The 22,233-nt window shown below is 37.2% G+C and overlaps 1 protein-coding gene across 5 annotated transcripts in view; it reads left to right on the top strand.

Annotated features, from left to right (window-relative positions):
* The window catches only part of MAP3K7 (mitogen-activated protein kinase kinase kinase 7), a 74,519-nt gene that overhangs the window by 1,459 nt on the left and 50,827 nt on the right, over positions 1 to 22,233 (top strand). For all 5 annotated transcript variants that reach the window (XR_004029327.1, XR_004029326.1, XR_004029325.1 and 2 more), the window contains exons 2-3: positions 13,879 to 13,989; positions 17,056 to 17,121. Coding sequence is in view for 2 of the 5 variants with exons in the window: in XM_003258343.4 (XP_003258391.1) it covers positions 13,879 to 13,989; positions 17,056 to 17,121 (177 nt within the window). In the remaining 3 variants the exon portion in view is untranslated. The remainder of the gene's footprint in view (positions 1 to 13,878; positions 13,990 to 17,055; positions 17,122 to 22,233) is intronic.

The raw sequence follows: 22,233 nt of genomic DNA, 5'->3' as shown, positions 1-22,233 counted from the left end.
GTGTCAGCAAGTTCAAAGTAGTGAGATAACGTTCAACAAATAATTTTTTTTTCCTGTGCATGTTTTGGAAGAGTAATGGATTACTGAATTTATATATTTTTTATCACATAAAGTAACTTTAGAGATCATTGAGAATATCCTCATTTTACAAGATAATATGGTGGGAAGAGCAAGGTCTTTGGAGTTAGAGGAAAGTTCAGTGTATCAGATATTCCATTTATTAGCTGTGTGATTTGGGACAAGTTTCCTAACCCCTTTGAAGTTTAGTTTACTCTAAGAAAAGACTAATAAATTCTGTTTCATTTTATCTGCATATCAGATCTTAGTAGACATTATATGCAAAACACCTACCACAGGGCTTGACACATATTAGGAAACCTAGTTCCAGAGAGGAAATGTGACCTGCTTTAAGGTCACATGGCTAAAAGAAGACCTGTATTTTGAAAAGAGGGGGAAATTTTAGTTTATTTTTTTTACATTGAGGCTATGATAAATTCCTTTTCCAGAAGTGGATAGTTGATCCAGCTTTCATGGCCAATATTCTTTTTTAAGAATAAAAATTCAGTGAGTCAGTATACAAGAATTGCAGTTTTTAAATAAGCGTTTACGTCTGCTCTGTGGTGAATTGCTATGCTTGTAGACTACAAATTGTTATATAATAATAACTTGTGCTTTATGGTCTACTAAATGCTTTCACAAACTTACTTCATTTGGTTCTTAAAACCTTAGTTTTTGAATGCTACTTTCTAAAGCTTTTTACATTCTTGATTCAGGGAAAAACAAATTACTAAGGAGGTAGTTATCACTTTGATGTTCTTCCCCTAAAGCTATTTCGCTTCTGGTTAGGTTTCTGTGTTTCCAAGACCCTTCTCTCAGTTTAGATAATGTTTCAATCTTTGTGTGTATGTGGGTGTGTGTGTGTTTAGGACATTTCTGGGAGTAGGTTTTTGTTTTTAGATGAAAATTTGTTTCTAATATTAGGCAGTCATTTGGGTTTTTTGTTTGTTTTATTCCCTTTCATGTTTGATACTTAGTTCATTTTTGCATTAAAGATTGAATTTGGACCTTTCTGATATTGAAAGCATTACATAATTTCCATCATCTTCTTCATTTGCATGCATTAAACCAGTGTTACACAATCCAGGGTGAACCATGAATACTTATTAGCTATTTGTCAACTTAGATTACACTTCCAGTTCAATTGTAAGGTAACAGAGGAAGATGACCAGAAACAAAAACTATTTTATGTTGCTTCCAATATTTTATATTGTATGAGAATATTACCTTCTAAATTAAGAAAATCATGTATTTCTCAATATAATTGAATTGTATTATATCAATATAATTAGAAACTGTAAAAAAATAATAATAATTCAACCACAGGCCAAATATGCAGCCATTTAGTAGATACATATTTCTAAGACATTAGCTGATCTTGCATTTCTAATATTGTAACTCAGTAGTATTAGTTTGGCACATCTTAGATTCAATTCAATTCAATCAAATTAGGTAAGGTCTCAGCCTCAGAAATCTGCCTAGGTACTTTTTAAAAGTCATTTAGGATTTACCATCTAGATCTGGCTGTAGACAATGTTGGAATAAAAGGGGATGGGTTGCAAGAAGTGTTACACAGGGTGGTATAGTGGAAAGTGTTCTGGACTGAAAAAGAAAATTTAGATGCTGTACTGATTCTGCCATAATATATTTTTGTAACTTTGAGGAAGTCACCACATTTTTCTGGGCCTGTGGTTACTCATGTAAACTGATTGAACAAGATCATTTAAGGTCTTTTCCAGTTCTAAAATGAAAACAAATTCATTTTTTCCAGTATTTAACTGTTTTCTACAGTAAGCTTAGAAGTTCTTTAAAGACAGTGATCGTGGTCTCCTATAGAATTTAGTTGGTGACCAACTAATCCTGGGTCGACAGGGCAAATGATATCCCATTTTACAGATACTGACAAGCAGTCATAGAGTTTGACTTGCCAGAATCCGCATGCCTAAGTAAATGGTAAAGCTGGGAATTGAATATGAGATTTCTCACTTGTGAGTCAGTTGCCCTTTCCACTGGATTTACAGTGTCACTCAGTACTTTCTGAAGTACTCTATAACCAAACCTAATATGGGAAAGGGGAAACAAAATACTGATTTCCTTTTTAGTGTAGTTGGTCCTGAGCATTTAATGAACATTCTCATCTGTGCGTAATACTCTGAGGTACTATAAAAGATGAATAGGGCTTGGTGCGGTGGCTCACACCTGTAATCCCCAGCACTTTGGAGGGCCAATGCGGGCAGATCACTTGAAGCCAGGAGTTCAAGACCACCCTGGCCAACACGGAGAAACCCCATCACTACTAAAAGTACAAAAATTAGCTGGGTGTGGTAGCACAGGCCTGTAATCCCAGCTACTTGAGTGGCTGAGGCATGAGAGTCGTTTGAACCCAGGAGGCAGAGGTTGCAGTGAGCTGAGATCACGCCACCGCACCCTAGCCTGGACAACAGAGGGAGACTGTCTCAAAAAAAAAAAAAAAGATGATAGAAGAATCCTAGGATTCGCTCCTTAAAATGTCTGACTTAGTATGATATGAGACAGGAGTAAACACAAAACAGTTAACTATAGACCACAAATTTAAAACTGTGAATATAGTGTAAATTAAACACTTAAGCCATAATTTGAAAATAGAGTTAATCACAGAAGGTTCCATTGAGTAGGGACAAGTTTAAAACTAGGTTTTGAATAAAGTGACCATCTTGGGTTGGGAAAGTCACTAAGATGAATTTTCTTTGCAGTTATTCCTCTGCCTAAAGTGCTGTTCCCCCAGAACTTAAGATGACTGACTCCTCACCAGTCAAGTCCCACCTCAAATGTTATTAATACTTCCTTAGAGAAGCATTCCCTGAGCAACCTAGATCTTTGTCATTTCTATTATCTTTCATGGTACTTACCAGTAACTGAAATTGTGTCTCTCCTTCAGCAAAATGTAAGGTGCCTTATTCACTTTTGTAACCCCAATGTCTAGAACCTAGAAGGTTCTCTATACATATTTGTTCAATGAGTACCTGAAAGTATCACAGCATAATCATAAGAATTAAATGCCCATCTTGTTCTCTTCTATTACATGTGAGAAAACAGAAGCTAAGTTATGCAATTTGGCTAAGGCAACACTTACATTAGAAATGAGATCCGAGTCTTGTTTTAATGTCGACTCTATTATAGTTAGCAGATACTTTTGTTTAGCAGGGATAAAAAATGCTGTAAAGGGCCAGATGCTATGATAAGCCACGTATGGTAGGTCTTTACTACAGAGTGCTAAAAAGACACTATTTACAATGGTTGCTTTTGAAACGGGAGACCCATAATGCTGACCTCAACTATAGTGTAGGAACAAAGCTACAGTATTGGACACATAAAATTACTGCAGCATTTGTATATATTCTTCAGCTTTGTTAAGGAGACACACAAAGGTTTTGTTTTAAAAGCTAAAATATGCTACAAAGAGGAGATACAGATAGAACTTAAACAGTTATATATACTTTGTAAGTTTAAGTTACAAATATATGGGGAATTGGTATTAGAGAAAAACCTAATTTATAGTGGTCTAAACAAACTGAGTACATAGATTTGTTAGTCACTATTTAATTATGGATACCTAAAACAATCAATACATTCTTTCATGTGAAAGTGACCACTGATTTCAGTAGAAATCTGGAATTACTATAGTTAAGAGGCAGCTACAGAGATAATTTTTGCATTGTACATGTGTAGCTTAAAAGATAGCATGAGCATATTATTTGAAATAAAAGCCTAGAAAACGGGTGAGATGTATTGTGGCAGGTATTAAAAGACTGCCTGAAAAATTCAGAAGAAAGTTTGAATAATCAAAGCTTTACTTTTATGTTGTCAAATCCATCTTGTCAGCAGATGGCAGTTCCACTCTGCCAGTTTATTAATAGATATTGAAGTTCTAACATAGTTGGAGGCTCCAAGTCCTAACTAATAAATGTATGATCTATGCTTGTTCTGTCATGTTCCGCATTTCTAGCCAGAACAATGCCAGCATCACCAGGGGTCCATTCAGATAGTTCATAGAACAGGGCCAAATGAAACTGACAGCTATAGTCACTGAACTAAAAATAACATGAATTCGGAACAATTAAAAGAATTATTTAATAATAAGAGCACAAAGGCATACATCCTTTCCCATTTAGATTAGGTGTGTGTTTGGTTGTTTAACATGACTTCTCTGAAGGAATGGAGTCATCTTACATCATGAGGAAATTAATTTTTAAAGGAATTTCTTTAAAAATAACATACATACACACAAAACCTGATTTTTGTTTTTGTGCCTTTCAATAGTAGTTGCATGGAAATATTCTATATACCATCTCATATTCTTCTGTATTTTTTATTAAGAAATTAAATTTAAATCTACTTAATTGTATGAGACTAAAGTTGTAGACCCAAAACAGAGAGGATTCAACCATAGGGGGAGAAATGCTTATCATAAAGTAATCAAAAACATTTTGATTTAGAAAACATTCATAAATTTAGAAGGAAATATTTCCAAATTGACCTCCCTTTTAAAACCAAAGTCCTTTCTGCATTCCTGTTTTTTACAAATGAAGGATTATGAAGAATATCTGAAATATTTATTTGTAGGTCACCATTTTAGTTGGATGTGTGTGATAGAGGAAATACGTGTAACTTGATATGTTCTCTTTTTTACTTTTTTGATGAAAATTCATCTTTGGGGAAAAAACAGTCATTTAAAATAATGTTGGGCAAGGTACGGTGGCTCACATCTGTAATCCCAACACTTTGGGAGGCCAAGGTGGGAGATTGTATGAGGCCAGGAGTTTGAGACGAGTCTGGGCAACATAGTGAGACCGTGTCTCTCTAAAAAATTTTAAAAAACAACCTAATTGTTAATTACAGTGTGTCAAATAAACTGTATTATTCAGAAAAGAATACGGTTCAGAAAGCACGTTTGATTTGTGAACTTGGACTAGAAATTTGGTAGTAAATAAAAAGTGGCCTTCTTTCAGTGGTTTACAACTTGAATATTAAGTTTTTTCATTGTTTACCTCAGTTGCCAGTATGTCTCGAGTGGCCATCTATGCCACTTTTTTCTATTGATCTACCATATGTCAAGAAAAACATCAAATTTGCTTTCTGTAGTTTGGAACATTGGCTCATTCCTTATCTAATAATGTACATAATCTCCTTATGTGTTTTTAGGCTTGGCCTTTGTAGTTCAGACATATTATTATTCTACATCTGATCTTCTCCAAGATTTTATGTTCTTGATTAATACAATAAGGAAGTTTGTTACCAAGATATTTGCATTTGAAACATTTTCTTAGAAATATATGATATATTTTTTAAAAATCTATACACATGTAAGATTTTCCCCAGTCAGTGGAGTGCTGTTTTACATAGCCTGAGAGAGTTGGAGTGCAGACAATAATGAACTTTCTTAACCAGCGTTTCCTGTTGGAGCAGTGGTGTCCACAATTTTTTGTTTGTCTGTCTCCCACTGGTAAAACAAAACACTTTCTATTTTGTATACTCAGTTTTCAGTGTGTATGTATGAAATAGATATTTTTAAACAATGGGAGATGAAAGGTTTCATACTATCATTTGATCATGACTCAAGTTGCAGTAAGTACTTTCTAAATAAAACTTTGCTAAAATGTGAGAATTGACTTAATTAAAATGAGATAATATCTGTAAATCTACTTAACGAAGGTCAAGTAAACTACAATATACACAAGTGAGGGACTGATAATGGAGTCAATATTTGACATATTGAACTTAATAAGCCTGTAGGACCCCTGAGTCTCAAAGGCAGTTTTAAATATATCTTGAGCTTGGGCAAAAGACCTGGATGGGAGAGATTTGAGAGTATGAAGCCATGAGATTAGAGAACAGATTCAGAAACAAAAGGGCCAAGGACAGAACCCTGGAAAGTAGCAGCATCTAAGGTTTGGACAGAGGAAGGAAGAATCAGTGAAAGAGGCTAAAATAGAACTCTTAAGCAGAGACAGGCAGAGAAGGGATTGTGGACAGCCATCTTTGGAGACTGCCATAAGCCCTTTATACACAAGCCTTCTATTAACCCAACTTCACTCTTTTTTCTTAAAGGAGATTAGGGCTTTTTAAAATCCCCTTCTAAACAGCTAAAATCCAATTTGAATATAATCTTTTGAAAAGTTGATTGTTGTTATCATACTTGCTGCCTTTGAGTAGCATTTTTCTCTGTACTGGGCACTGGACCAAATCCTGGCAGGCCTCTGTTTTGTTGGCACCATGAAACATACCTGAAAGCTGACTCTGATTTACTAATTCCATGATCCTTGAATAGGTAACTTCAGTTCTTGGAGCCTTGGTTTTCTTCTCTCTAAGGTAGGAATAAAAAATCCTATATATTCATGGGTTTATGGTGACACTCAAACTCCATCATATTTGTAAGAAAGAGCTTTACAGGTTGTAATATATTGTTAAATATAAGGTTGCATTATCGTTATACAGATAATAAAATTGCATTTCTTTAAAATATTGTTTCTTGAAGAAAGGAATGAGAAGTATATTGGAATGCCCTGGGAAGCTTTTTTTATGCTGCATAGCACCTTCTGCCATCTCTAATTCCCATCCAGACTTTTCCCTTAGAGAGCTAGTATCAGAATGGGGGGAGGGAGAACAAAATATACCAGGAAACAACTTTATCCGTTGTATATATCATCTGATTATTCTATCTTCTACTCTTATGGATATAGGTTTATACTCTTTCTTGTTTAAAGCACAAAACTCCTGTCTCTGGCCAGGTACAGTGGTTCATGCCTGTAATCCCAGCACTTTGGAAGGCCAACCCAGGCAGATCGCTTGAGCTCAGGAGTTCAAGACCAGCCTGGACAACATGGCAAAACCCTGACTCTACTAAAAATACAAAAATTAGCCAGATGTGGTGGCACAAGCCTGTAATCCCAGCTACTTTTGGGTGGCTGAGGCAGGAGAATCACTTCAGCCAGAGAGGCAGAGGCTGCAGTGAGCTGAGATTGTGCCACTGCACTCCAGCGTGGGTGACAGAGTGAGACCCTGTCTCAAAAAAAACAAAACAACAAAACAAACTCCTGTCCTCCTGCCGGTATTTCTTACTTGTTTTTAAAAGTTCAGAAATGTAACTATTTTTCTATAACTACTATTTAATTACGAGTCATTCCTCTTTTCAACTCAGTAGAGAAAAGCGTTTAATCTTGCCACAACAAGGATAATTTCCATGTAATACTTACCTCTTTTAAGTATCTTTGTACTCAGAAATTTCAAGATGAATTCGGTTATTTCAAAATTCAGTCTTCCCTCATGAGGATTTTCCTTTTCCCTTTCTCCTGCTCAAGATGACATATGGGTGCTGTAGAAAGCTTCCACAAATAGTATAAACAGCAAGGGAGAGCTCTCTGGTCTGTGTGATGGCTTCCACTGAAATATCTTGCCTTATTATGTGTTGTTAATGGATTAGCCTTGAATGCAGTGGTTTTCAAACATTGAAACTACCTGGAGGGCTTGATAAAACATGGATTGCTTGGCCTTACCATCAGACTCAATAATTCTGGGTTGCACCCTGAGAATTTCTATTTCTAATAAATATCCAGGTGATGTTGATACTGCTGAACCGGAGACCACACTTTTAGAGCCACTGGCATATGCTTTCACTGCCCTCATATCTGCTTTCCTCCTGGAACGTCTTTTTCTTTTGGCTTCTCTGATGCTCTCCTAGTTTGCCTGATACCATACTGACTGTTCCTTCCTGTTCCTTGCCCATTCCTTCTCCTCTCTTGTGATCTAAATGTTGAACTGCTTCAAAGCTCAGTTCCTGGACTCCAGTATCTCCATATTATTTTTGATTACTTCTTCCAACTGATTGACCAGAAAAACTGACTACATGCTAATGACTCCCAAGTTTGTATCTCTTTGTCTGACTTCTCCATAGATCCTCTTACTCAGTTTCTACCTTCTTACTTGATATCTCCTCTTGGATATCCAGTAGGCATCTTAAACTTCATATGACTAAAACCAAACTGAGTTATTAAAAAAAAAAAATGTGCATCATTCTTATCCCTCAGTAAACTGTTGTCCAGTCTAGGTGTTTTCCTTGATTCATCTCTTTTCCTCTACACCTGTCCTGCCTGGATGCAGAGCATCTGCAAACCCTATTGACTCTACCTCTAAAACGTCCCAGATCTGCCCAGTTTCTGCGCTACCATTGACCTTGCCCTCGAAGCTATTGTTGCTTGTTTGGACTGCTGTAATGGCTTCCTAATGGGTCTCTATTTACATATCCTAGCTTCCCTACAATTCTTTCTTTAAGAGCTATAATGATTTTGTTTAATGTAAGTCACATACCATCCTTACTTCCTTGAATTTTTTCAGTTCCTTCACATTGCACTTAGACTGAAATTCAAACTCCTTTTCGTGGTAGGTAGAGCCATTCAGGATCCAACCTCTGCCTGTCCCTCCAGCCTTACCTTACAATCGCTCTTCCCTTCTCCCACTATACACCAGCCACACCAGACACTCCCAAGTATTTCTCTAAATCATCACTAAAATGTCACCTTTCTCAGTGAGGCCTTGAGTGATTACCTTGTCTAAAATTTGAGTGAAGCAGAGTGCATACATGTGTGTATACACACACAATTATACTCCTTTTCTTCTTAGCACACAACTCTCTTCCTTTTTATTTGTCTTTTTCCACAAGAATAAAAACAATGAGAACAAGGATTTTGATTTGGTTTGTTCACTCTTGTATCTTCAGTGTCTGGAATAGCGCATAGCCCTTAAGTTGGGCTCACATATTGGAGTGAACAAGGTAGTGAGGTTTTTCTTTTCCCTTAGGGCAAAGCTTTATATTAGTTGTTTCTTCTTCTTCTTCTTCTTCTTTTTTTTTTTTTTATGTGAGATGGAGTCTAGCTCTGTTGCCCAGGCTGGAGTGCAGTGGCGCGATCTCGGCTCACTGCAACCTCTGCCTCCCAGGTTCACGCCATTCTCCTGCCTCAGCCTCCCCAGTAGCTGGGATTACAGGCACCTGCCACCACGCCCCGCTAATTTTTTGTATTTTTAGTAGAGATGGGGTTTCACCGTGTTAGCCAGGATGGTCTCGATCTGACCTCGTGATCCGCCTGCCTCAGCCTCCCAAAGTGCTGGGATTGGTGCCTTGTGTCATCCAAATGTCAGATTAGTAACTTCTTTATATGGCCTTTTCAAACTGCCCAGCCTGGAGCTGCCACTAGTCTCTTGGTCATAGCATCTCCTATTTTTTGTTGTTGTCATTGTTGTTCTACGTGGCATTTTTTTAAAGTCTGATTTTTTTCTTACTCATCTTTTGTTTGTATATCGATTGTCTTTTCTCCTTCTCCCCTCCCTCCACATACACTAGAAAGTACATTTGTGTAGATCAGAGCCTTTGTCTTATTTCTTTCTGTATTTCTGATGTCCCAAACAGTAGCTGGATGTAGTACGCACTAAAGAAATATTGGTTTAAGGAGTAAACAAATGAAGTTCATCATTCTTTCAACATCAAGCCTCACTTGCATCCTTTGAAGGCAGAAGACCTAACCCATTTCTCCCTGCTTGCTGACCAGGCCTTCCCCTTGGCTTTCATTAATCCTCTGAAACCCAGCTGTGTTCTTCATTAAGTATTTGAGCTAGCTACCATCCCACAGACCTCTAATGTAGGCCCCAACACTCTGCCCTACTGCAGCCTCCTTCCTGCGATCAGAAGACTCCTTAATTCTCAGTTACCTTGCTTTTTGCTTCACAAGAGTTTTTCTTTATCCTTTACATGTTCTACTGGGGCTGAGGGAACCCGGGTTAGGGCCTCCCTTGGTCTGTCTTCCTTGCCACAATCCTTACTCCTTTGAAGCTTCTGGTGTTTGCAGAGCACATGCTGTGAGGATGCCTGCTCTTGGGGATCTAAGTGAGAAGAGAGGGGTATAAGTCTTTTTGCTGTTGAATCCCTACCCTAACCCTATCCTGAAAAGGGGGAGGGAGGAGTTTATTAGCCTTCATCATGGACCCTTACCTTTGGCTCTCTTCAGCTGGTAAGTGTTTAAAAGTTTTTAAGTACTATTATTTAGTCTTAAATTTCTTCTCTACTGCACTTTCATTCCGTGAAGGCAGGGGTCCATTCTTTATATATATTTTTTCTTCTCATCCCCAGTGTATCTACCTTTATGCTATTTTTAAAAATGGGAAGTCATTTTTGATACACAGAAACTTAATTCTTTATGTATTGACTGTGCTTATAATCTCACTCCTTTGAATTCACAGCAGTTATTATTTCTATCCTGTATTTCAGGTCAGTACAACCTTGGACATCTTCACCTTTCTTTATTATAACTTTAGATCCTGTCATTTCACTGTGCATGTGAAATATCTTGTGGCCCTAATAAGAATGGAGGCTTCTTGAGCCAATGGGCTCATCTTACAGGAATGTGCCTGTTTTGTATTTCAGGGTATTCTAGAAAATTGCTTTCTTGAGCAAAAGGAGAAAGTTTATCATGTCCTCATTTGGCCACATTTTGTTCCCATGGCTTTAAGTTGAAAGCTCAGAATCAGCTCTGCTCTCATCACTAGGTGGCACTTGTGAATTACAAATAGTCAAATGAATTTTTATGACAAACGTGTGATTCACAAATAATAGATAATGTTTGGAATCCCTGCATGAACGTTCCTCAAAATGGAGGAAATGAAAAAAGGGGATTCCTAGTAAGTACCAGTTGCTGTGATGTATTTATAAATACGTAGTTGAAGAATAAATTACTTCATAATCATTTCATATTTAATAGTAATATCACTAGGTATAGTCTGGTCTCCATGTCTGTGTTCTTAAACTAATGTTGCCACGAAGTTGAAATTTTTTAAGGACCTGCTTGCTATTCATCTTAGTTTTTTTTTTTTTTTTTTTTTTTTGAGACAGAGTCTTGCTCTGTTGCCCAGGCTGGAGTGCAGTGGCGCAATCTCGGCTCACTGCAAGCTCCGCCTCCCGGGTTCACGCCATTCTCCTGCCTCAGCCTCTCCGAGTAGCTGGGACTACAGGCGCCCGCCACCACGCCCGGCTAATTTTTTTGTATTTTTAGTAGAGACGGGGTTTCACCGTGGTCTCGATCTCCTGACCTCGTGATCCGCCCACCTCGGCCTCCCAAAGTGCTGGGATTACAAGCGTGAGCCACCGCGCCCGGCCTCATCTTAGTTTATTGCAGGAGAAATGAGTACTACAGGTCAGGTGCAGTGGCTCATGCCTGTAATCCCAGCCCTTTGGGAGGCTGAGGCAGGGGGATTACTTGAGTTCAGGGATTCAGGACCAGCCTGGGCAACATAGTGGGATCCCATCTCTACCCAAAAGAAAAAAGAAAAAAAAAGAAAGAAAAGAAATGAGTACTACAGCCCTTTACACTGCTTCATACCCAATGCCAAGCACTTACTGTTCTTTGTAGTATTTGAGGAAATACCTGGTTTAACTTATGAATCCTGTAGATATTCATAAAGTAAAACGTCAGCACTTCTATTTTACTGTTGAGAAAACAGAAACTCAAACTTGTCCACCATTAAGAGCTAATAGGTAGACAGAGCCCTACATTCAAACTCAAGTCTATTGGATTTCAGAGCCTGGGTGTGCTCTTTCATTTATTCTAATGGTACCAGGTAGCCAGTACCCTCTATTCACCATAAAGTAACTGAATGGCAAGTACAAATGTCTGATGAGAATTGTGAAGGAGAACAAGAACCTAAACCACAGAACACTGAGTGCCCAGGGCTAGGACGAGTGAAATGGAAAGTCAACAAAACAAAGACTAGCTACCAGAGATGTTGGCCTACTTTGAAATTTTTGCCTAGAGGCAGCCCCATTTCCTTTAAGCCACTGATGAACAGAAGCTGAATATAGAGTATGTTCATCATTACGTGCTCTAGGCTTCAAATCCTGGCTTCTCTGAATATTTTCTGACCATCCAATCTTGGGCAAGTTACAACCATGTGACTCCATTTGCCTCCCTTTTAAATGGAATAGGATTAAATGTGTTAATGCATGAGAAGCACATAGAATAGTACCTGGTACATAGTAAACATTCAATAAATGTTAACCATTTGAGTGGCTTTAGACATTGAACAATATGGTAAATGTTCATTCTGCCTTATTGATACATGAAGTGGAATTTAAGCTATGGCTAGAGTGGCCATACACATCGCAGTTTACAACTAGTGTCCTAATATTATCATTATTAATACCCCCTTTTTAATCTCCAAAGTGCCCTCAGTTAGATAATAACTCATTTGAGCAACCTAGCTATAGTCAGCTTTGTTATAGAAGAGTTTTGTGCCAGGAATTTGTTCATGTAAGTCTAAAGTGAAAGTTCCTCCAAGGGAAGATACTAACTTCTACTTCACGACATGGGGCTTTATATATGTTACAAATTAGGATTGGTAACAATCCCGTGTTAGACTAGCTGGCATCAGACTGCACTTTAACACTTGCTAGCTATATAGCGTTGGGCAAGTTAGTTTACTTCTTTAAAGCTAGGCACTTCAACTGTAAAATGAGGATAGCATTAGTACCTTCCTCTAGGCCTGTGTAAATGAGGTAATGTATGTAAAGCATTAGTTAAGTGCCTGCTGCATAGAAAGTGCATATAAATATGGTTAAGAGATGCAGATTTTTTGCTAAAGAAAAAGGCCTTGATACAAAGTGCTTAGGTTCATTGGAAGCTGAGAGATTGGAGTAGGTGGTGCTTAACTAAGGTCCTTTCACAATAATAAAATCTAATGATTTTATTCTAACAAGTATCAAAAGCTATTTTTATTTTCTTCATTTTTTTATATTATGAAAAATGTCAAATATTTGTAAAAATAGGACTCCATGAGAGAGCAATGAACCCATGCAGTACTCATCAGTTGGCTTCAACAATAGTATGATACATGGCTGATCTTTATTTTTATGACTTTTGAAAAATAGCTGTAATGAGATCTATTTTATACATCATAAAATTCACCCATGTGAAGTGTACAATTTGGTGGGTTTTGCAAATTTACCAGGTTGTCAGCCACCACCATAAATTAGGTTTTTGGGTTTTTTTTTTGATAATTTCATCACTTTGTCAGGATACCAGCTACTCATTTACTGTTAATTCTAATTTTCACCCTCGGACCCAGGTATCTATCCTAGATTTGCCTTTTCTGAACATTTTGTATAAATGGAATCATACAATATGTAGTGTCTGGTGTCTGACTTCTTTGACTTAGCATAATGTTTTTGGAGTTCATATTGTAAGTAACATATATCAATACTTTTTCTTGCGGAATAAAATTCCATGGAATAAATAATACTATATTTTATCTGTCCTTCATAGCCAGTCTTTTAACATCTGTATTTATATCCTTTCTCCTCCATTCCCTATCCCTATTGAATTATTCAAAGGCTATTTTTAATTTCTAAAATATGATAGCTGGAAATATTTATTATATGTTCCTGCTTTTTGTTTTTCCATATCATCTTCTGTCTTCTCATTCATCTTGCCTGTTTTAATTTTTTTTTTCTCTGTTTAACAAATCACTTTACTTTGTTCCTCCGTGTGTCTTTTTTGGTTTTACTTGAGAATGAATGGGTGTACAGATCATAAACTTTCAAAGATAGAGACAAGCGTGCGTTTAATTATCTTCTCACTTTAACAAAAATTCATACTTGTTCAGTGGCAAATCCAGATACTGTTGATTTCCATGTTTTTTTTTTTTTAATTTAAAGTCTTAAAGATTGGCTTTAGTTTTTTATATTGGGCTGATCTATTTGATTCCGATTCTTGTGTTTTTTGTTTGTTTTTTTGTTTAACTCAGGTTGTTGGAAGAGGAGCCTTTGGAGTTGTTTGCAAAGCTAAGTGGAGAGCAAAAGATGTTGCTATTAAACAAATAGAAAGTGAATCTGAGAGGAAAGCATTTATTGTAGAGGTAAGTTGAGATGTCATTTCTTTTGTGTAGTTCTGCACTTAAGATACTCTGTGAATTTAATATTATGAAAAAGATTGGTTTCTCAGATGTCATTTCTTTGTATACATGAACATCAGCAATTTGGTTTAATCAAAGGTACTGCCATAGGAACATTTTCTCATTCATACTCTTAAGTCTGATTAAAAATTAGGGGAAAAGAGACTTAACTACATAAATGAATTCACCCCTGAATTAAAACAGTTTCATCCATGGAATTCAGATCTATTTCAAGGCATAATATTTTAATTTTAAAATAGAAAAGAAATGGTATGCTTTCCCATTATCTAAAATTAAGAAATTTTATACACTTATTTTAAATGGAATTTTTTTAGAAACTCAAATTAGATTATTTTAAAGAAAAATTATTTCAAATTTGATTTTTCTCATTTAGCATGAAAATTTGCAACTGTTCTTTTAGAAATAGATTAGATTGAATGATGAAGGAAAATCAAATAATCATGAGATTAGCATATTATCAAATTTATCCTTTACTAACTTTGTTACTTTGTATTTTGAATCACATTATTTAGTTAAATCAATGTTTTTATCACTGTTAAACCTCATTGGCCAATGGATAAGTGGCCTGTACCTTATAAACCTTCTGAATTCATATCTCTGTTTTTTCATTTAATCATAATTTCAAAATATACTTCAGATTTTTAATGTATAACATGGAAAAATGAGGACTTAATTGTGATATGAGAAAGTGATTTGTAAGTGGCTGAATGAGTTGAGAAATGCTGATAAGTGATTTGATGTCAGCATGAAGAAAGGTGATTTCTAGTAATATGTTCTAGGAGTCTAGCCTCAGCTTTGTCTTATGCAATATTTTTATTACAGTTTAGATAAAACTATTGATCATTTCCTGTTACATTAGCAGTTTCACAAAGCTGGGTGAAATAGCATATGTGTTAAACATTAGGAATCACAAGTCAAAAAGATCATAATAGCGTGAAGAAAATTTTTTAAATCCAGATGAGATGTGCATGTAATATAAAAAATCAAATGGTTCTCCAAAAATTCTTAGTAAAAAAGACTTCAGTCTCCTATACCTCCTCCAATCTAATTTCTGCTTCCCAGAGACAACTACTTTGTGCTCATTCCTTCATGTTTGGTGTCCCCAGTCCAGATGCTGTTTATTACCCCTTCTCTAAAGAATCAACCTCTAGTCTTCTGCTCAGATGATAAGAGATAGTCACTGAGCTGTCTGAAGTCAAGGAAGGAATCTTTGAGTCTTTTACGCTGTCCCCTGCCCTATCCTTTGATTAGCTCATTTGCATAGGTACCTCGTTCTGCCACCACTCCCCAACCTTTTGGAAGCTTTGTGAGATAAATCTGTTTGCTTCTCCATTTTTCTCATTGCCAGTTTATGATGCAGCTCTTCTAGGTCTGCTGTATCAGTTATTGCTGATAGTCATTTGCTTTCCAGCTTCCAAAAATGTATGCTGTTTGTGCACTTTACATTCTCTTCATCCTTCTGAGGTTATGCCTTAAAATTTTTCAAATCTCTACCATCTTAGTGGCAATTAGGGAGAGAGGAGGAAAAAATGCTTGTATAATCTGCTATCTGAATCTCACCTTAGCAAGATGAAATATAGTAAATATATTTTCATATAGTAAATAAACATAATAAATAGTGATACCAAGTCTTCTATTAGGACGAAAAATCCACACATGTTGGCTCTAGATAGATAGAGCTTTTTATTAGCATACAGTATGAAGGTTTAGAGACATTAGTGGACTGAATATGAGCCAGCAGCATAATGTATGTAATAGAGAAGAGGAAGAAGAGTGGACAAAGGGCAGAAAAGAGAGGAGAAGGGAGAAAAGAATGAGAGCAAGAAGCAGTTTGCTGTGGAGCGGGATGCATTAATAGAATTTTGAAGACAGGCATGATGGTTCACATCTGTAATCCCAGAACTTTGGGAATGGCAGATGGGTTCTTGAGCCCAGGAGTTCGAGATCAGCCTGGACAACATGGCAAAACCCCATCTCTACAAAAAATACAAAAATTAGCCAGGCATGGTGCACCTGTAGTCCCAGCTACTCCAGAGGCTGAGGTAGGAGGATTGCATGAGTCCAGGAGGCAGAGGTTGCAATGACCCAAGATTGTACCACTGCACTGCAGCATGGGTAACAGAGCAAAACCTGTCTCACAAGAGAGAAAGAAAGAAGTTTGAGATCTAGAATAAGAGAAGTGACTATAGCCAAACCCTTCATTCACCTTAGTATGGATCATTGGATCAGGGATGATTAAAACTGAAAGAGGGAAACCAGCCAGTAGGCTATAATGATCACTGCAGCAGTTCAGGTTGGGATTACTAAGGCAACGGCAGTGGGAACGGAGAGGAGAGAATTAATTCAAGAAATGAGAAATGGAATGGAGGCAAGTATACAGAGGGAGTGCACATTTTAAGTCAGATAGACTAAAGTTCACACCCCACTTCTTAGCTATAGAACAGGTCATTGAACCCTCTCTGAGACTTAAGGTTAAAATCTCATCTTTAAAATGGAAATGATAATACCTACCTTGCAGAGTTGTGATAATTATACAATATCTATAAAGTGCACATTAGGGCCCCACGCAGAGTAGCTAGACTGTTCAACTATAGCTATGAAGATGATAACAATGATAACATGACTTCTGGTTTGTATAATGCAGCTCAGTACCATCTCTGGGATCATATCCTAACATTTCTTGGCAGAGTTCATCTCTTCTTATTCTATATACTCATCATGCCTTGTTCATAACTCCTGTTATAGCACTTTGCACATTGATTTAATTATTTGTTTAGATGTCTATCTCTCCAGCTAAACTGTATGAGCTGGAGAACAGGGATTCTGTGCCATTCTGGGCAGTCACTTGGTATTTTCAGTGACTATGATTACAATGCCTGTTACTTAGTAAATAGTGATTGTTGAATGATTTAAACAAATGTTTTGTACAACAGTAAGATTTTAATGATACTGTGAAATCAGTACTTCGAAAGTTATCACCTTTTAAAAGAAACCTTAATTTCTTAACAGCTTCGGCAGTTATCCCGTGTGAACCATCCTAATATTGTAAAGCTTTATGGAGCCTGCTTGAATCCAGTAAGTTTGTTACTTTTTCATGGTCACCTGTGAGAAATGACATGGCAGATGTGTGTAGTTTATGTAGGTATTTTGGTTTTTTTTTTTTTAAAGTTTTTCAAAAATACTATATTTTTTCAAGATAAAAAGGTACCTCCAATACTTTAAAATATCAGCAGTGATCCCAGTAGTTCAAGGACTATATGAGTACATGTGGCTATTGTACACGCACAGTATGTCACCAACACACTCTAAACAGTGAGAATACAGCACTGTGGCATTGCTCCCATATTATTCTTTTTTTTTCTTTCTCTTTATGTATTTATTGAGTTACTTTTTTGTTTTTGATATCTTTTTTTATCATACTTTAAGTTCTAGGGTACATGTGCACAATGTGCAGGTTTGTTACGTATGTATACATTTGCCATGTTGGTGTGCTGCACCCATTAACTCGTCATTTACATTAGGTATTTCTCCTAATGCTATCCCTCCCCCGTCCCCCCACCTCACGACAGGACCCAGTGTGTGATGTTCCCCAACCTGTGTCCAAGTGTTCTCATTGTTCAGTTCCCACCTATGAGTGAGAACATGGGGTGTTTGGTTTTCTGTCCTTGGAATAGTTTGCTCAGAATAATGGTTTCCAGCTTCCTCCATGTCCCTACAAAGGACATGAACTCATCCTTTTTTATGGCTGCATAGTATTCCATGGTGTATATGTGCCACAATGTCTTAATACAGTCTATCATTGATGGACATTTGGGTTGGTTCCAAGTCTTTGCTATTGTGAATAGTGCCGCAATAAACATACGTGTCCCTGTGTCTTTATAGAAGCATGATTTATAATCCTTTGGGTATATACCCAGTAATGGGATGGCTGGGTCAAATGGTATTTCTACTCTAGATCCTTGAGGAATTGCCACACTGTCTTCCACAATGGCTGAACTAGTTTACAGTCCCACCAACAGTATAAAAGTGTTCCTATTTCTCCACATCCTCTCCAGCACCTGTTTCCTGACTTTTTAATGATCACCATTCTAACTGGTGTGAGATGGTATCTCATTGTAGTTTTGATTTGCATTTCTCTGATGGCCAGTGATGATGAGCATTTTTTCATGTGTCTTTTGGCTGCATAAACATCTTCTTTTGAGAAGTGTCCGTATCCTTTGCCTACTTTTTGATGGAGTTGTTTGATTTTTTCTTGTATTTTTGTTTAAGTTCTTTGTAGATTCTGGATATTAGCCCTTTGTCAGATAGGTAGATTGTAAAAGTTTTCTCCCATTCTGTAGGTTGCCTGTTCACTCTGATGGTAGTTTCTTTTGCTGTGCAGAAGCTCCTTAGTTTAATTAGATCCCATTTGCCAATTTTGGCTTTTGTTGCCATTGCTTTTGGTGTTTTAGTCATGAAGTCCTTGCCCATGCCTATGTCCTGAATGGTATTGCCTAGGTTTTCTTCTAGGGTTTTTATGGTTTTAGGTCTAGCATTTAAGTATTTAATCCATCTTGAATTAATTTTTGTATAAGGTATAAGGAAGGGATCCAGTTTCAGCTTTCTACATAAGGCTAGCCAGTTTTCCCAGCACCATTTATTAAATGGGGAATCTTTTCCCCATTTCTTGTTTTTGTCAGGTTTGTCAAAGATCAGATGGTTGTAGATGTATGGTATTATTTCTGAGGGCTCTGTTCTGTTCCATTGGTCTATATCTCTGTTTTGGTACCAGTACCATGCTGTTTCGGTTACTGTAGCCTTGTAGTATAGTTTGAAGTCAGGTAGCGTGATGCCTCCAGCTTTGTTCTTTTGGCTTAGGATTGTCTTGGCAATGCGGGCTCTTTTTTGGTTCCGAATGAACTTTAAAGTAGTTTTTTCCAATTCTGTGAAGAAAGTCATTGGTAGCTTGATGGGGATGGCATTGAATCTATAAATTACCTTGGGCAGTATGACCATTTTCACGATATCGATTCTTCCAACCTACGAGCATGGAATGTTCTTCCATTTGTTTGTGTCTTCTTTTATTCCACTGAGCAGTGGTTTGTTGTTCTCCTTGAAGAGGTCCTTCACATCCTTTGTAAGTTGGATTCTTAGGTATTTTATTCTCTTTGAAGCAATTGTGAATGGGAGTTCACTCATGATTTGGCTCTCTGTTTGTCTGTTATTGGTGTATAGGAATGCTTGTGATTTTTGCACGTTGATTTTGTATCCTGAGACTTTGCTGAAGTTGCTTATCAGCTTGAGGAGATTTGGGGCTGAGACGATGGGGTTTTCTAAATATACAATGATGTCATCTGCAAACAGACAGTTTGACTTCCTCTTTTCCTAATTGAATACCCTTTATTTCTTTCTCCTGCCTGATTGCCCTGGCCAGAACTTCCAACACTATGTTGAATAGGAGTGGTGACTGAGGGCATCCTTGTCTTGTGCCAGTTTTCAAAGGGAATGCTTCCAGTTTTTGCCCATTCAGTATGATACTGGCTGTAGGTTTGTCATAAATAGCGCTTATTATTTTGAGATACGTCCCATCAATACCTAGTTTATTGAGAGTTTTTAGCATGAAGGGCTGTTGAATTTTGTCAAAGCCCTTTATCTATTGAAATAATCATGTGGTTTTTGTTGTTGGTTCTGTTTTTATGATGGATTATGTTTATTGATTTGTGTGTGTTGAACCAGCCTTGCATCCCAGGGATGAAGCCAACTTGATCGTGGTGGATAAGCTTTTCAATGGGCTGCTGGATTCAGTTTGCAAGTATTTTATTGAGGATTTTTGCATCGATGTTCATCAGGGATATTGGTCTAAAATTCTCTTTTTTTGTTGTATCTCTGCCAGGCTTTGGTATCAGAATGATGCTGGCCTCATAAAACGTGTTAGGGAGGATTCCCTCTTTTTCCATTGATTGGAATAGTTTCAGAAGGAATGGTACCAGCTTGTCTTTGTACCTCTGGTAGAATTCGGCTGTGAATCCGTCTGGTCCTGGACTTTTTTTGTTTGGTGGGCTATTCATTATTGCCTCAATTTCAGAGCCTGTTATTGGTCTATTCAGGGATTCAACTTCTTCCTGGTTTAGTCTTGGGAGGGTGTATGTGTCCAGTAATTTATCCACTTCTTCTAGATTTTCTAGTTTATTTTCATAGAGGTGTTTATAGTATTCTCTGATGGTAGTTTGCATTTCTGTGAGATTGGTGGTGATATCCCCATTATCATTTTTTATTGTGTCTATTTGATTCTTCTCTCTTTTCTTCTTTATTAGTGTTGCTAGTGGTCTATCAATTTTGTTGATCTTTTCAAAAAACCAGCTCCTGGATTCACTGATTTTTTTTGAAGGGTTTTTTGTGTCTCTGTCTCCTTCAGTTATGCTCTGATCTTAGTTATTTCTTGCCTTCTGCCAACTTTTGAATGTGTTTGCTCTTGCTTCTCTAGTTCTTTTAATTGTGATGTTAGGGTGTCAATTTTAGATCTTTCCTGCTTTCTCTTGTGGGCATTTAGTGCTATAAGTTTCCCTCTACATACTGCTTTAAATGTGTCCCAGAGATTCTGGTATGTTGTGCCTTTCTTCTCATTGGTTTCAAAGAACATCTTTATTTCTGCCTTCATTTCATTACGTACCCAGTAGTCATTCAGGAACGGATTGTTCAGTTTCCATGTAGTTGAGTGGTTTTGAGTGAGTTTCTTAATCCTGAATCTAGTTTGATTCCACTGTAGTCTGAGAGACAGTTTGTTGTAATTTCTGTTATTTTACATTGGCTGAGGAGTGCTTTACTTCCAACTATGTGGTCAATTTTGGAATAAGTGCAATGTGGTATTGAGAAGAATGTATATTCTGTTGATTTGGGATAGAGAGTTCTATAGATGTCTATTAGGTCCACTTTGTGCAGAGCTGAGTTCAATTCCTGAATATCCTTGTTAACGTTCTGTCTCATTGATCTGTCTAATGTTGACAGTGGGGTGTTAAAGCCTCCCATTATTATTGTATGGGAGTCTAAGTCTCTTTGTAGGTCTCTAAGGACTTGCTTTATGAATCTGGGTGCTCCTGTATTGGGTGCATATATATTTAGGATAGTTAGCTCTTCTTGTTGAATTGATCCCTTTACCGTTATGTAATGGCCTTCTTTGTCTCTTTTGATGTTTGTTGGTTTAAAGTCTGTTTTATCAGAGACTAGGATTGCAACCCCTGCCTTTTTTTTTGTTTTCCATTTGCTTGGTAGATCTTCCTCCATCCCTTTATTTTGAGCCTATGTGTGTCTCTGCACGTGAGATGGGTCTCCTGAATACTGCACACTGATTGGTCTTGACTCTTTATCCAATTTGCCAGTCTGTGTCTTTTATTTGGAGCATTTAGCCCATTTACATTTAAGGTGAATATTGTTATGTGTGAATTTGATCCCATCATTATGATGTTAGCTGGTTATGTTGCTTGTTAGTTGATGCAGTTTCTTCCTGGCATCAATGGTCTTTACAATTTGGCATGTTTTTGCAATGCCTGGTACTGGTTGTTCCTTTCCATGTTTAGTGCTTTCTTCAGGAGCTCTTGTTAGGCAGGCTTGTTGGTGACAAAATCTCTCAGCATTTGTTTGTCTGTAAAGGATTTTATTTCTCCTTCACCTATGAAGCTTAGTTTGGCTGGATATGAAATTCTGGGTTGAAAATTCTTTTCTTTAAGAATGTTGAATATTGGCCCCCCACTCTCTTCTGGCTTATAGAGTTTCTGCTGAGAGATCCACTGTTAGTTTCATGGGCTTCCCTTTGTGGGTAACCCGACCTTTCTCTCTGGCTGCCCTTAACATTTTTGCCTTCATTTCAACTTTGGTGAATCTGACAACTATGTGTCTTGGAGTTGCTCTTCTCGAGGAGTATCTTTGTGGAGTTCTCTGTATTTCCTGAATTTGAATGTTGGCCTGCGTTGCCAGTTTGGGGAAGTTCTCCTGGATTATCCTGAAGAGGGTTTTCCAACTTGGTTCCATTCTCTCCATCACTTTCAGGTACACTAATGAGATGTAGATTTGGTCTTTTCACATAGTCCCATATTTCTTGGAGTCTTTGTTTGTTTCTTTTTACTCTTTTTTCTCTAAACTTCTCGCTTCATTTCATTCATTTGATCTTCAATCACTGATACCCTTTCTGCCACTTGATCAAATCAGCTACTG

The sequence above is a fragment of the Nomascus leucogenys genome, chromosome 3 (assembly GCF_006542625.1).
Source record: "Nomascus leucogenys isolate Asia chromosome 3, Asia_NLE_v1, whole genome shotgun sequence".
Taxonomy (NCBI): Eukaryota; Metazoa; Chordata; class Mammalia; order Primates; family Hylobatidae; genus Nomascus; species Nomascus leucogenys.
Note: the sequence above shows the minus strand (reverse complement) of the source record. Positions and strands in the feature narration are given on the sequence as shown.